The sequence below is a fragment of the Balaenoptera ricei genome, chromosome 14, assembly GCF_028023285.1.
Source record: "Balaenoptera ricei isolate mBalRic1 chromosome 14, mBalRic1.hap2, whole genome shotgun sequence".
In the NCBI taxonomy this organism is placed as follows: Eukaryota; Metazoa; Chordata; class Mammalia; order Artiodactyla; family Balaenopteridae; genus Balaenoptera; species Balaenoptera ricei.
The window spans coordinates 51,405,116-51,422,226 of NC_082652.1; the positions used below are offsets into that span (position 1 = coordinate 51,405,116).

Sequence of the window (17,111 nt, forward strand, 5' to 3'; positions counted from 1 at the left end):
TATCTTTTGACATTTTAATATATATTCACTTGTCTATTACTTTGTCATCCACTGAAATGTAAGCTCCACTAGAACAGAACTTTGTCTCTTTCACTACTGTATCCTCACTGACTAGCACATAGTAGGTGGTCAATAAATATTTTATTGAATTCTAGGGAGGAGCAACATATATTAAAAAGCCTAAGGCAGAAAGAACTAAGAGATTCAGTTAGCTTAAACTGTATAGTGTATAGAGTGTGTGTGAGAGAGTGTGGTGGTTGCAGGATGGCCATGGGGAATGTGAGACAGGAGACTGAAGAGGTAGCCTGGGCCATGAAGGAACACCTGAAGTCTTACTCAGGACCTGAGACTTGATCTCTAGGACAAACGAGAACCACTCAAAGGCAAGAGAGCGTTGTATCAGCTCTGCAACTCTGGCTACAGTTTCCTAAATGGATTAAACAATACTGGAGGCTACTGTAATTATACAGAAATGACATTACGGTAATTGGAATGGAAAGAAATCTAAAGAACCGAGGGAACTATATGTACTATAAGGGATAAGGGGCGTGAAGGAGAAAAGACAGTTGATATATTATAAATCACTATATCACAGAGAGTTCAAGATAACACCTAGTTTCTCACATGGGCATCTGGATAGATGGAGTTACATTCATCAACAGAGTGAACCCAGAGAGGAAGCAAGTTTGACAGGGAGGAAGGACACAGTGAGTTCAATAACAGACACAGTGAGTCTGAGATGTTTGGAGGCATACAACTAGAAATCAATAGGCAATTGGATATACAGGACTAAAAGGAAAAACATCTGGACTGAAGCATAAGATTGCCAGTTTTTAGATTATGGATAATAACTAAATACATGTAATGTATGAAATCACCCAGAGGGCTAGTAAAGAATATGACACCAGAAGAAGGCCCAGGACTAAACTCTAAGAAACACCAGCACCTGAAAAGATGGTAAGAGTATCTAAATTGAAGGATGAATAATATTAATTTAAGAAAGCAATATACTGCAGTGTTTCACACTCTGTAATTTTTTTTTCCACACTCTATAATTTTTTTTAAAAATGCATCTACTGTGACTAAACCTGCAGGGCATGTGGTAAGTATATTTTCATCCTTAAATCATTCAACACAGATCATCATTCACCACTGATTTCTATAATTTAGATTGATTTAATCGCCTACCCCAATAATGTTTACCCAGTAATCTACCAAATATTTGCATATAATGTTTGGAAATAAGCATTTTAAAAGTACAGATTTCTACCTTCAGAATTTTTCTGTAGCAAAATTTTCAACAGGCTTATGATTATTTTAAATATTCTGTATTTCCAAAGCATTTAAAAATGTTATGACATACACCCACACACTAGAAAACCTTAAAATCATTAGAAGCAATATGAGAGAAAGGGGTACTAAGTTTTTCCAGAAATATTAGTTGGAAGATTGATAGTTTTATAAGCACACAAATTTTCAATTCAACACATTCATTCATTCTTAATGAATTTCATTCCAAAATGGCAGTTGCTTTTGGTTACTTAAGGAAAAGGTGAAATTCAAATACTCCAAATGCCCACCTTAGTAACAGCTCAAAAAATTTTTCCTTCACAGCAAGTATTTAACACATTTACAAATGCCATTACAGGTAAGTCTTTTCAAGGGAAAACTTCAAAGAAATATATACTTTGTTTTTTTTATTTTAATGTCTTAAGGCAAGTTTTAGCAAAATGACACATTAGGCATTTACAACAGGTTACCTAGTACCCAAAACAATTATCATACCTTGAAACATGCTTAAAAGCCTCCACTATAACTGGTGCAAAATCTTTTGTAAACTCTGGCCCCTTCCTTTTGCTGTTCTGAATGACATCATTAGCTAGGTAGAGAAAAGTAAGCTTCCTGTTTGGTTTGGCTGAAAAAAAAAAAAAAAAATTTAACCTAATTAAAATATCCTCACTTAATTTAGACAAACTTTCTCAATACCTGAATTAAGCAGTTTGAGAACTACGACAAACTTACTAACCTCTGTGTATTATGTTCAACCCTAGCTTCTCATTCTACTACCAAACTTAGCAAGTCATTATTCTTTAAAAGATAACTACTCTGGTTTCTGAAGATCACTCATGTGAGGAAAAAAGAGAACTTAAGAGGCAGAGCTAGTCAATGAAATATCTGTTTCCTTACAGTTCTAAGTCGCCCAAACCACTTATCCTTGATTAGTTAGTCTTTTTTTTTTTCCCAAAACAAAATTATTTATTTAATCCAAAATTAAAAAGAAATTGGTGGTAAGGAAATAGACTGTTAAATGACACAAGATAAAAAGCCTAATTCTATATTAAAAAAAAAAAATCAAACCTTAAAAATAAAAATACTACCACCTCGTGTCGTGCATATGAGCACCACAGGGCCAGGGATGGACCAGCTGTCAGGTGGGCAGGCGGGCAGGGAGGAGGCAGAGGCCGCAGCTTGAGGGAGGCCCTGGCCCCTCCTCGCCTGTGTCTGGCAGAGCCGGTGTGAGACGAAGAGACTGTTAAGGGAAAGACTGACCAAAACCGCCTGCCCTGGCCAGGCAAGAGAGTAACCACTTGCATGAGTTATCTTACAACAGAAGGTCCTGGTTTGGAACGTGGAACAAGTTACCACAAACCAGAAGAATTTGGGAAAGGTCAAAAGAGAGAGGAGATGCCAGTCCATACGTCCTGCCAACCTCCCAGAATCCTTCTCACTGGAATCGATCTTGGCTGAGCGATCCTTGATTGCTAGTCTTAATTATTTCCAAACTAATAGTTTTATACACAGAAATCCTCACATCTGACTATCCTGTACTAAATTTTATTAAAACTATTAAACACTACATGAAATACAGCCACTTAAGATGGTGATTGGTCATGTTATTAAAATGGTACCTTAAATCTTAACTGAATTTATGACTATTTTAATAACCATGTTGATTTAAAACTCAATATTACTGTCAAACAAAAGAATACAAAATGTAAAATAGGTTGAAAGAGACATCACTTCAATCAATTACATATTTTTTGCTTATGAGATAAATATTTGCCAAGCTAATAAAGTAAATGTTAGGGAAACCAAATGGACAAAGTTTAGATTTTTTTCCCCCTTTGGATTACATGGCCTTAAATAACTGATTCATCTTGACAAAAATATGCCCCTACTCACTATATTCTGTGGGTATAGTCATCCTCCTAAAAGAGCAGATAAGATTTCACGAATTGCTGACCAGAATCCATTTTTTACTGGTTACAATGTTAAGTGGCATAGTAGTATTGAATATGACTTAAGATTCATATATAAAAGGAAAACCTATTAGTTGAACACAATCTTTTATATTGACTATTTTCATAATACAATTTTACTAGAATTAAAATTGAATCATTCAAAGTTGTACAATTATATTCAGAAACAACATACTTTGTGGCATCACATTACGATGGTGTAGGCGACTTATGATCAGGACTGATAATCCAGTGCACTATTCATGTGGGCCAGTTTATTGGATTTAATACAAATATTTGGGCAAGGTACGTTTGGTCCTCAAGATTTGAGTACTCAATTTAAAATTTAACCCACTTTTGAGTTCACATTTTTCTTTTAGGGGAAACTAGCATCCCAACCTTCTCATAAGAAACTGTAAAATACTGAGTCACAACTGATCAGACCTTACAAACCTGTGCCGCCCACTGCATAACCTGGTTTGCCTGTCTAAAGCTGCAGCCCACCAATTTTCGTGCTTTTGAAAGTTGCTGGCATAGAATAAAGATAAGGGAGAGATGGCAATAACAGAGACCAATTTCTGATTCTTCTCGCTTGTCTGGTTAGTCAAGCCATAGAGTGTAACTGGTTAAGATACCAGGACCCTTTCCCATGAAAATGATAATAATGGTAACTTTCCCAGTATTCAACCCTATCTTTTTTTTTTTTTTGTACCTACCCCTGCCTCTGCCCACAAAACCCCACAAAAAGAAAAGGTCTTATTTAATCCAAGTATTAAAAGTATTATTTAATCCAAGTATTTGCCTTCTTAGCATCAAAATGAGTTTAAATACTCAAATCTGTTCTAAGCACTTTATATATATATATAGATATATATATATATAAAACCTAACTTAATCCATATAATGTAAGGTACCATTATTATCTGCATTTGGCAGCTGAATAAAAATAGACATCAAAAAGGTTATCTGCCCACAGTGAAATAGACAGGAAGGGATCAGCCATGATTTGAATCCTAAAAGTCCAACTCCAAAGCATTCCCTCTTTACAAATGGACTATGCCTACTGTCATAAATGAAAGAGGATATTACCTTTAGAGAAGATTTAGTAGCAACTCAACCAAAATATTTTAGAATGTTAGCACTATTATTCACAACAGCCAAAAAGTGGAAGCAATCCAAGTGTCTGTCAAAAGATGAACGGATAAGCAAAAGGTGGTATATACATACAAATAGAATACTACTCAGCCTTAAAAAGAAAGGACATTCTGACACATGCTACAATATGAATGAACCCAGAGGACATCAAGTTAAGTGAAACAAGCCTGCCACAAAAAGACATATACTGTATGATTCCATTTATATCAGGTGCCTAGAATAGTCAAATTCAAAGAAAAAGTAGAATGGTGATTGCCAGGGGCTAGGGTGAGGGAGATATGGAGAGTTACTGTTTAATGGGTATAGAGTTCCAGTTTTATAAGAGGAAAAGAGTTCTGGAGATGGATGCTAATGATAGTTGCATAACAGTATAAATGTACTTAATACCATTAAACTTCACACTTAAAAATGATTAAAGTGGTCAATTTTTTGTTATGTTTATTTTACCACAAACATTTAAAAGTATACATTTTACACTGTTTTTAAAATTTGTGAGCTACTAATCTCTTGAAAATAATTCAGAATCATTTCTGCAATGTACACTAAAGTAAAAATTTTCAAGATTTCAACATACATTTCCCAGTATATTCCAAAGAATGAACTCTGTACCAGGAGCATGGCTTTAGTATGGAATCCAAATACCAAAACATCATTTTCATTTCTTTCCTTGTGGAACCCAGGCTAAAATATGAGAAAAACTAGAAATTGCCATAAATTATACCCTTCTCCAAATTTTCAGGGAAAAAAGTTTACTTCCATTTAAAACTTTACGTAGAACAAATAATAAACTAATGCAACAAATCACAACAAGCAATTCCAGAAGAAAATCACAAAAATGATTTTCAAATAAATTTTTATAAGTTATAAATAACAGAGCCATAAATTGTTACTAAGACATGCAAAGTTAACAGAAAGGGCAAACAAGCCATTTCATAATTTCTTAAAGAAATAACTCTATTGGCAACATAATATAAGGCTAAATAATGGGTCTGATGTAATCAACTTCTACGTTTTTACTGTTCACAGGTTTTTACTGTTCACAGGTTCCTTATAAAGACACCTATTTTCCCAATCTTCCATTCAATTTAACTAGCGTTTATTTAATGTTTGCTATGTGCCAGGGACCATGCTGGGCACAGACCAAAAATAACCCTTCCTGTTCAATCAGGAGTTTGCAAGCACCATACAATCTGGCACATGATAGGTCACATGACTAAGTATGTTAGTTCTCTTTTTTTAATTCTTTCTCTCCACTAATATATGACACCACCACTGAAAGCAACCATAAATTCAATATTATATCCCTGTTAGTCTGTGTGTATACTGCTATGTTTGTACCAATATAAGCCAAGTAAGGACTAGTCAATGTATTGTGAGAAACCATTTTCTTATATCTCACCTCACTGAACTAAATTTTAAGCTCCTGTAGGTACTAAGTATAGCCCTTTTCCAGGGGCCTTGTATATGAATAGGTTCATCAAAACAAATAATAATAATAATAATAATATCTGGCTGGCTAATATAAGAGAACATAGTATTACCTAAAAAGTTGAGCATACTCCCCAAAAAGGGCGATACAAGTTTAGTTCATCACACAAGTAAGAAATGGATACACAATAATTCACAAACAATTCAAATAAGGATCAATTACAAAGCTTCAGAAAGAAGAATCCAGACTAGTAAACAATAGGAAACAAACTTATTCAAAGGATTACAGAAATGCCATCTAGTCTCACTAATTCATACTGAGTTCATAATCTAGTTTTACTTCTTCATAATCAGAAAGTGATAGGATCATTACTTATTTTCTTACCCTGTTCAGACCATATGCCTACTTGTTTTGATATGATACAGAATATCATAATCTAATTTAAACACTGTGTTTTTATGTAGATTGAAATTTACAACCACAGTAGATGATAATGCTGATAAATACAACAAATAGCTAAAAAAAATTTGTTTTATCTGTAAACACAGGAAACTTCTTTCCAAGGGAAGCATTCTATATAGAGAGGCAGCAAAAAAATTTAATAAACAAATATATATATATATATATACACACACACACATGCACGTACACACACACACCAATGAGCATTACTGCAGTTCTTATAGAAGGACATCAGAAGAAAAGCCATTATCTTGAAACAAAATTTTATTAAGGATTTATTAACAACTGTTGGACAGCCTTATTTATTTATTTCCCTGATAAACTGAATCACAGACTAGAAAACATGTTCATATGGATGGATAGGTGGCTGTAAGGCAGAAACTGCTTTAACTTAGTTATATTCTTTGCCACAGAAAATGCATAATCAACAGATGGTTCTTGAATGGATTCTATCGATCCTGGACAGGACAAACAGTTCAGTCAGACACAGATGGCTGCTTCTTAATGGCTGAGGTGGGTGAAAAATGGATAGAGCTGGCATACTCCTGTATCACTGCCAGGATGCCTCACACTTTTGGTAGCCCATCCCTTGCTTAAAATCCTTCAAAGATTTTCTACTGTTCTCCAGATAACATTTTAAATCCTTAACATGAACCAAAGGCCCAAAAAGGTCTGTCTCCACTTCTACACTACTCTCTCTTCATGCCCAGCACTACTACTCCTCCAATTTCCCCAACTCCTACCCATGCTTTAGACCTCAGTTAAATGGTTTCCTCTAATTTTTCCCTGACCACTCACTACACATAGGTTAGGCAGCCCTGATATGCTCTCTCATACCACCTCATACTTTTCCTATGGAGCATTTACTCCAACTATAATTGTTTTTATTTAATCTGGTGCTTCCCAACTAAATTCCATCTAAAGCAACAACTGTCAGTCTCATCTACTAATCTATGGAATCAAGGCCAGTAGCTGATTCATAATTTGCTCAACATTTACTAAATCAATAAATTTTGGCCTAACCTATGTCTTTAATTATTTGTTCTACTAATTTAGCTTCTGGTCTTAACCTCACCCAGCAGCTGAAAGGGGAACACATGTAAAATTAACACTACTTTCAGAAACCTCAACTTCAAATTCTGATTATGGAAGACAAACTTTCTTACAGATCTAGCACTCTTTCTTATTTTCAGTGTATTGAGTTCAAATATTTTCCTTTCCCCTCCTCCATTCTAGAGTTCTCACAAATCATAACCCCATAGAAAAATACGCAAGTAGTGTGAAGGGGAAGGCCAAAAAGTACAAATGTTAAGCAATTAAAACCAACTATCATTTTCTACCTGTTAAATTGATCAAGATGAACGTCTGAGACTAACTAAAGTTGGCAAGAATATGGGTAAGATTATCACCTTTAGATACCTTCAGACATTGTGATTAAAATATAAATTAGTGCGACTTCTTAGAAAAATAATTTGGCAATATCTATGAAAAATGTAAACGCACAAATCCCTTGATCCTGCAAATTTCACTTCTAGGAATTTATCCTATGGGTATCTTCTCATAAATGCACAAAGAAATCACTAAGGATATTAATGATAAAACACAAAAGAGAGAACTAATTAAATCATGGTACATTCATACAATCCAATACTCTATAGCTGTTAAAAAATGAGATAGATTTATATAAAAATATAGAAAGGTATCTAATAGTATTGAATTACACACATCCAAACAAACACACACATAGTAGATAGCTTTACTCTGGGGGAAGATCAAGAAAGAATTTAAGGGGGATCAAGAGTTACCAACAAAGAAGTCATAACAGGGAAACATATGAGCTATATATTAAATGATTAACTTGAGCCTCCATGCTGAAAAGGGCTTCTGGGTAGTACTGCCTTGGCGCTCCACCAACTGACTTTGTCCTGCAAGTCCATTTACCCACGATCTCTCCTGTCTCAATGTCTGGTTTAAAAAACAACTCCACCTAGGCCCAGACAAATGGACATCTTTCCCATTCTAAAAGGCCCAAGGCAATTCTGCTTCCTCAAATTTTAAAAACCTTCATTTTGGTATATGCAACAAATGAATTCTTAAAATCTTGAAAAGCACAAACTTCATCCCGGACCATTACACCACTATAAAAAAGACACTGTGAACTGGAAGAGTTCTAAAGAATACACATCACATTGTATATTCACATTATGCTTATAGAGTGGAACTGAAACTAAAACTTTTTTGGCCTATTAAGAATATCTTTAAAATAATATTGACTAGTTTCTTATGACCTAGGCACTGTTCTAAAAGTTTATTACGTATCTCATTTAGTCTTCAAAACAACCCTACAGAATAAGTTATTATCCCCATTTACCAATGAAAGAAGTATTAAAGTAATTAAATGCACTCAAAGAAATGCACTGAAATCAATCAACACATACTACGGTCCCTAAATAACATTTTGTTAATAAAAGCAGGAACTACGTAAGATGAGCCTGTAACATCTCGTCGTGATTGAAAGTAAGAAAGCTATTTTAAAAACTACCAAGGTTGTATCCAAAGGACACAAGTAATGCCCCAAGATGCTGCCACTGGCAAAAGAGTATCAAAAAGAACGACTACAATGGTCTGAAACACAAACAGCTAAAAATCCATAAGTTCATAAAAAATACTTAAAAAAAAAAGGTTGCTAAAGAACTAATTCAGCTGGCAAGGGGGAAAAAATAAGCCATTTATCCTCCTTTTCCTGGATGAACTGTATTTCAGAGTCAACAATGGCTGATGAAGAAAGTTCTTATGCAACAAATGCTCAAACTGCAGCATGCCTCAGAACCACTTAGAGGGCTTGTTAATACACATATAACTGGTTCCTACCAATAGTTTCTGATGTAGGTCTGGGATAGGACCCAAGAATTTGCATTTCCAACAAATTCCCAGGTGATATTGATGCTGCAGAGGCCTACACTTTTTGAGAACCACTGTTAGAAAAGAATTCTGCATAATAAACACAGAAAGAATAAAAGAATTAGAAATTCATAATTTTGCAACTCCTGGTAAAATAAGGAGTCTAACCAACCACCATCAGAAGCTGCTAAAATCACTGGGTGAAAGGTGATGAGGAACTTTATAATGGATTCATAATGATAACAACTGAATCCACTGATCAATCTCATCCCTAAATATAGAACAACTTGACATTAGGTATCTCTTAATGTGATGCAGCAGGAAGTGCATAACACAGGCAATGCAGTATGCTTTGGGAATGACACCATAAGGACGGAATTACCCAAATGCCTAAGGAGGGAAATTCTACAGTCCATGCGACACAGTCTCCTCAACAAGTAAACTGCATGAAAAAAATGTGGGGGGAGAGGGGACACAAATTAAAGAGAACTGTTAACCAAATGTCATGAGTGGACCTTTTTGGATTCTACCTTGAACATTAACTGTAAAGAGACATTTTTCAAGGAAACTAGGATACTGAACATGGACTAGGTTCAAAAAAAATCAAAGTTAACTTCGTTAGGTGTGACAGAGCTCTTACAATTACATTAAAATTTTAATATAAGGCTTAATTTATCTATTATAAATATATACTGACATATGTGTTTTAAATGGTTTGAAGTGTGGGTTTTGCTTTAAGAAAAAAAAAAAAAAGGAAAAAAAGTAGGTATCAGGGTAGGAAAGATTTAGGTAGATGAAACCAGAAAGGTATAATGTTAGTAACGCTGCAGCTGGGTGATGGGTTCATGGAAGTTCAAAATCTTATTGTCTTTACTTACTTTTGTATATAATTTTAAGTCTATCATAAACAGTTAATTTAAAAATTAAATAAAAATTGAGCATAAAAAGTGAAATCTCCTTTCATCTCCACACCCTCACCATGAATGAGTTAATTATTCAGTATGTGTATCCTTTTCATACCATTTAATGTGCCTTTGCAAATACTATATACTTATTCACATATACACAGATACACACATACACAGAATTTTTTCTTCAGTAAGATCATGTTACACATAACGTTTTACAGTTTTCTTCACACTTCATATATCCAAAGCATTTTTGTGTTCATAAACAGATCTGTTACAAACTCTCTTTAAGAGCCTCATTCCTTTTAATAACTACTTAGTCACATGAGATATATATATATATATATATATATATATATATATTGTTTCAAATCTTTAATACCTTTATGTTTATAAACCTGAGCAAGTATTTCTATAGGATAGATTCTGACAGGCAGAGGTGATAGGTTGAAAGGTATGCAGTTTAAATTTTGACAGACATTGTCAAGTTGCCCACCAAAAAGGCCAACTGTTTGAACTCCTACCACATGAAAATGCTCATTTCCCTACATCAACATAATACTATTAATATTTAAGATCTTTGCAATCTCTCGGGAGTAAAATGACCCTGTTTTTATTTGCAATTCCCTATATATTACTAAAGCTGATTTCTCAGTCATTTATATTCCTTCATTTCTAAATTGAAGGAATTCAATTCAAGTTCCCCACTCACATCATGTTCCCCATTTTCCTATTGAGCTGTTTGTTTTTTATCAACTCACAGGAGCATTTTATACGTTATGCATATTAGCTTTTTCCTGTTTTAGGTAGTGCAAATATTTTCTCCAAATCTGTTGCTTATATTAAAATTTAATATTTTCTGCATTCAGGGATTTTATAACTTTATGTAGCCAAATCTATTTCCTATATGACTCATGGCCTATATTGTATTTAGAAAGTCCTTTCATGATCCAAAACTAGAAATGATTATACATATGTATTTTTCTTACATGACTCCATAGTTGATTCTTTTCAATGTTATATCTTTAATTCAACTGGAATAATTTCATATGATATTAGTTAGGAATCTAAGAATCATTTATTAATATTCCATCTCTTATCACATGAGTTTCAAGTGTCTAATTTACCAAATGCCCACATAAAATACGTCTTCTCACAAATCTCTCTGTTCCTTTCATATATATATTTCTCTTCCTCTACCAACATCATACTCTTCTAATTTCAATGTCTTTACAGTCTGCGTGGATACCTAAAAGGGCACACTACTTCCATTATTGTTTTCCCTTCAAAACTGTCAAAATTCACAAGACAAAGATTGCTTTGGCTCTTCCTCCACATTCACTTTTCCCAATGATCTATAGATAAATTTCTTACAGACTGCCCTGAATTTACAGATTAATCTGGGAATATCTGGCCTCTCTGCAATCAATTTTTACTTAGCAGTTTTACATACTACTGTACTTTAAAACACATACAACAAATGTATGTTTTAAACCGATAAAAAGTAAAATTTAGTGTCTAGCATACAGTTACATTAAAATAAGCTTGTTAAAATACTAACACAACAGGCAAACCTGAAAATATCCTATAATATCAAAGACAAGAAAATACTGGTAGAAAACACTAGTCTCAGAGATCCAAATGATGTGTACCAATTCCAATATAAAGCCCAATTTGTAGAGGACTTCTGCTTCTGAGAAGATAGAGCAGACATACTTTTCCCTATTCCTCCTGCAAAGCACAACTACAAATCCTAGACATTATAAATAAACCAAACATAGGAAAAGAAAAGGTAGCAGACTGGCTAGGGACCTTGGGAGTTCAACACGAGGTGAGTTCCCAGAGTTTTCATTTTGCCTCATATATCTCAGATTCAAAGTTGAAGAGGCCAGCAACCCAGAAATCCTAACAGGTGCAGATATTAAAAGTTCCAACAAAAGCCTTCTCACTCTTGTCAAAGGAGCAGGAAAAGGGCAGCCTAGCAAGACAGAAAACTTTTAGAAAATACCCTATCTACTCCAACCAAACACACCGCAGAAAGGAAAAGAGAAAAAAGAAAAATCTGTGACCCCACTCACATCCACACCAGCAAAGGCTGTAATGTGGAAGCCCAACACCTCTCCAGAGTAGTGTCAGAGAAGGCAAAGGAGGGAGCCTGGGCTTCTACCCCACCCAGCAGTAAGGAGGCACTCCTCACTGGGGTGGTGTCACAGAAGGCCTAGTGGAAAGTCAGCACCTCCACCGTGGCCCAGCAACTCTGTGGTCTCAGTGGAAGTCTCATGGGGAGCCAGAACTCCCACTCACACCCAACAGTAACAAAGAACATCTCCTTCCCCTGATGGGGTAGTGTCAGAGAAACCCAGCTAAAACAGGATTAAGTAAGGTCCAGAGTCTTATAACATAATATAATACAAAAAAATCTATGGATCAAGCAAAATTTCCATCATACCAAGTACCAGGAGTCTCTCAAACTGAACGAAAAAAGTCAGTCAACAGATGCCAACACTAAGATGACAGAGATTTGAGAATTATTGACAAAGATTTTAAGGCAGCCATCATAAAAATGCTAGCTAGCATATGCAAATATGTTGAAAATACAAAATTTGTGGGATAAAGCTGAAGCAGTGCTGAGAGAAACTTGCAGCACTAAATGCACAAACTAGAAAAGATGAACAAGTCTAAAATCAATAATCTAAGCTCCCACCTCAAAAACCTAGAATAAGAAGAACAAAATAAACACAAGGAAGCATGAGGAAATAACAAAAGTAAAAAAAAAAAAAAAATGAAATTGACACATAAAAATAAAGAAAAAGCTGCTTCCCCCACCCCAGTTTTTTGAGATATAATTGACACACAGCACTTTATCAGTTTAAGATGTACAGCATAATGGTTTGGTTTACATATACTGTGAAGTGATTACCACAGTAAGTTAACTATCATCTCGTATAGACGCAAAAACAAAAAGATAAAAAAATTTTCTTCTCCTTGTGATGAGACCTCTTAGGCTTTATTTTCTTAACACTGTCATACATATCATACAACAGTGTTAATTATAGTCATCATGTTGTACATTACATCCCTACTACTTATTTATCTTAGAACTGTTAGTTTGTACCTTTTGACCACCTTCTTCCAATTCCCCCTCCTACACCTCGACCTCTGGCAACCACAAATCTGTTTTCTTTTTCTGAGTTTGGGTTTGTGGCTTTTTTTTTTTTTTTTTTTAAAGATTCAACACATAAGTGAGATCGTACAGTATTTCCTTCTCTGATTTATTTCACATAGCATTACGTCCTCAAGGTCCATCCACATTGTTAAAAATGGCAGCATTTCCTCACTTCTTTAAGGCTGAATGATATTCTGCTCTGTGTGTGTGTGTGTGTGTGTGTGTGTGTGTGTGTGTGTATGTATGTATGTATATGTATATATCTCACAACTTCTTTATCCATTCATCTCTCGATAGACACTCAGGTTGTTTCCATGTCTTGGCTATTATATCAGTTGTATTTCAATATATTAGAAATAAATATGAGAAAAATAAAATTAAAAATACAATACCCCTTTAAATTGCTCAAAATAACTGAAATACTTCAGTGTAAATAAAACAAAACACGTACAGGACTTGTATGCTGAAAGCTACGTAATACTGATAAAAAAGAGTCAAAGAAGATCTAAATAAATGGAGAAATATACCATGTTCATGAATTAGAAGATGTTACATAATAAAGAGGTCAATTTTCCCTAAACTGATATGCAGGATTAATGCAACTCTTATCAAAATCCCAGCAAAATAATTTTTATTGATATAGACCAGATTATTCTAAAGTCTATAGACAAAGGCAAAAGAACCAGAGTAGCTAAAACAATTCTGCAAAGGAATACAGTGGAAGGAATCAATCTACCCAATTTCAAGACTTATCATATAGCTATCAAGATTACCTGTGGCATTGGTGGAGGGAGACACACATGGATCAATGGAATAGGACAGAGAACCCAGAAACAAACTCACACAAATACGCTCAAGTCAATTTTTTTTTTCTTTTTAGATTAATTTGTGCTTTTATTTGCCAGTATAACTACAGTAACCTGCAAACTTTTTTATTCTAAAAATCACATTTTACATCACAGTCCAACAAACACACACATATATAATGTGTATACATATATAAAAGTGAAACAAAGGTTTTGCCAATAACGGCTACCCTGAGTGTTAATTCTTTTTAAGACTTTTTTTTTTAACTAAGGCTGAACTGCACTGACACATCATAATCACCAAAATCCCTAGTTCATCTTAGGGTTCGCTTTATGAAGTGAATAGTGTTGCACGTTCTATGGGTTTGGACAAAAGTATGACGACATAAAATCATTATAATGTCATACAAAGTATTTTCACCGCTCATAAAAACTTCTGTATTCTTTGTATTCATCTCCCCTCCCCCCCAAACTCCTGGCAAACACTGATCTTTTTATTGTCTCCATTGTTTTGCCTTTTCCAGAATGGCATATAGACGGAATCTATTTTTCTTTCTTCCTTGAAGAGAGGGGTTCAAAGCCTTTATGCCTGTAACACCACTCATGGCCCAGCCACACGTGGACCGGACAGGCTCCAGGTGGCAAACAAACACCCCCACTAAATACTGTAGCTTTCCTTCCAGTACTGAGCCCCGTCCCACTGGTCCTGCCCAGCAGCCACGTGGAGGTGAACGGGGGACACGTGTTGGGTATATGTTCATAGGAAGGCCACAAGTTTTGTGCCCCTTGTCACAATGAACCCTGATTCCTGTCGGGTGTGTTGTAAACAGACGAGTCATTTCTTCAGACCCCCTGCTCTGAGCACACCCCCTCAAGTCAATTTTGACAAAGGAGCAAAGCAATTCAATAAAGGAAAGACAGCCTGCCTTTTCAACAAATGGTGCTGGGGCATTTGAACCTTGACCTAAATTTCACACCTTATACAAAAATTAACTCAAAATGGATCATGGACTTAAATGCAAAACTATAAGTATTTTAGAACAAAACACAGGGAAAAAAATCTTTGGAATACAGGGCTAAGCAGAGTTCTTAAACTTGACACTAAAAGTATAACACATAAAAGAAAAATTCAATCAACTGGGGTTAAATAGGGGTGTGCCGGGATTGAGGTGGATGTGGCTATTAAAAGGCAACATGAGGGTTCCTCGTGGTGATGGAAATATTCCATATTTTGACTATATCAACGTCAATATCTCAGTTATGATGTTTTGCAAAATCTATAATTATAGAGATTTTATTTTAAACTAGTTTTCCATGATGCTATCATTGGGGGAAGCTGGAAATGGGTAAACAGGACCTCTCTGTATTATTTCTTACAACTGAATGTGAATCTGTAGTTACAGAAAAATAAACAGTATTTTTAAAAATTTCATGTTACGTCCTCTAGTTTTGAAGCTAAAAAATCACTACAAAAGCACTCCCAGAAGAGGGTGGTTGAAACAAAATCCAGTGTTCACTCTACATATTTATTTATAAACATTAATATCAATTTCAGTGACTTAGCTCCAAAAGAATCTGAAAGCTAAAGCTTTAAAAATGAAAACAATTACTACATTAACCTAGGCAAGACAGAGATGGACTAAAAGAAAATTAATGCAAAGTACCCATGGTCTCTGTTAATCTGAGAACAGCTCTCAAACTTTCTGGTTTCAGGACCCCTTCATACTCTTATAAATTCTTGAGAACCCAAAAAAACTTTTCTTTATCCACCAATACTTACCTTATTAAAAATTAAAACAGAGGAATTCTTAAGACATGCACTAGTTCATTTAAAAACAATTTTTAAAATATGATAACATTTGTTTAAAAAATATATTTCCGGGCTTCCCTGGTGGCGCAGTGGTTGAGAATCTGCCTGCTAATGCAGGGGACACGGGTTCGAGCCCTGGTCTGGGAAGATCCCACATGCCACGGAGTGGCTGGGCCCGTGAGCCACAACTGCTGAGCCTGCGCGTCTGGAGCCTGTGCCCCGCAACGGGAGGGGCCGCGATAGTGAAAGGCCCGCGCACCGCGATGAAGAGCGGTCCCCGCACCGCGATGAAGAGTGGCCCCCGCTTGCCGCAACTGGAGAAAGCCCTCGCACGAACCGAAGACCCAACACAGCCAAAAATAAATAAATAAATAAATAAATAAATAAATAAAAAAAAAAAACAAAAAAAAAAAAACTGCTAACTCAATTTTAATAAAAAAAAAAAAAAAAAAAAAATATATATTTCCACCAAAAAAATTTTAAGTGAGAGGAGTCATACTGTTTTATGTTTTTGCAAATCTCCAGTTCAACAGAATACAGCTGGATTCTCATATCTGCTTCCCTATTAAACATACCACAGTATACTGTTTTAGTAAAAGTAATGTAAAAAAAGAGCAGACCGCACCCAAATATAAACTTGGTAAGAGAAAAGTGTTTTAACAGTCTTTACAGAGAATTATGGATATTCTTTGAAACTACACCAAAATCCAACAAGTTGTAGTTTTTAAAAAGATTCTAAATTGTAATATGGAATCTGAAAACATATCAATGAACTGCTAAAACTCTCTTACATTAAAATACTTTAAGCTACCAGGCTCTTTGAATGGATCTTTGACTCCTGTATAATTTTGTAACATTATGCATTAGTCTTTTGAAAAATACTGATTTGCTGAGTTACACAAACATTCCAACTGCTGAAACATATTATTAGGCAATATAAAAAAATCACATTTGTAAGTATCACTATTGATTTCACTGGAAAAGTGTTTAAAAGCATTGGAAAGTTGTAAGGCTCATGAAAGCACATTTGAGTTTTTCAAAACTAATTTTTGCTTGAAAACTTGAATTTTATAATGGGCAACAAATACTGTCAGTTGTCTTCCTTGATGAAACAGGTTCATTATATTCATTTTTTTGAGAAAACATCTGCCAAATATCCGTGTCTGAATAATCAGTTTCTCTTGTCATTTTTTCAAATAAAATGGTGCTCCGTGAAAAAAGCATCTGGTTTAGCT

At 34.9% G+C, this 17,111-nt stretch overlaps 1 protein-coding gene and 1 non-coding gene across 2 annotated transcripts in view; both read right to left on the bottom strand.

The window, feature by feature from the left end:
• RPRD1A (regulation of nuclear pre-mRNA domain containing 1A) overlaps positions 1-17,111 on the bottom strand; it is a 72,766-nt gene that overhangs the window by 38,400 nt on the left and 17,255 nt on the right. The window contains exon 2 of the mRNA XM_059894086.1: positions 1,786-1,915. Within this exon, the coding sequence (XP_059750069.1) occupies positions 1,786-1,915 (130 nt within the window). The remainder of the gene's footprint in view (positions 1-1,785; positions 1,916-17,111) is intronic.
• LOC132348274 (small nucleolar RNA SNORA11) lies at positions 14,807-14,936 on the bottom strand. The gene has a single exon (XR_009497404.1). It is a non-coding gene; the product is annotated as a small nucleolar RNA SNORA11 (small nucleolar RNA).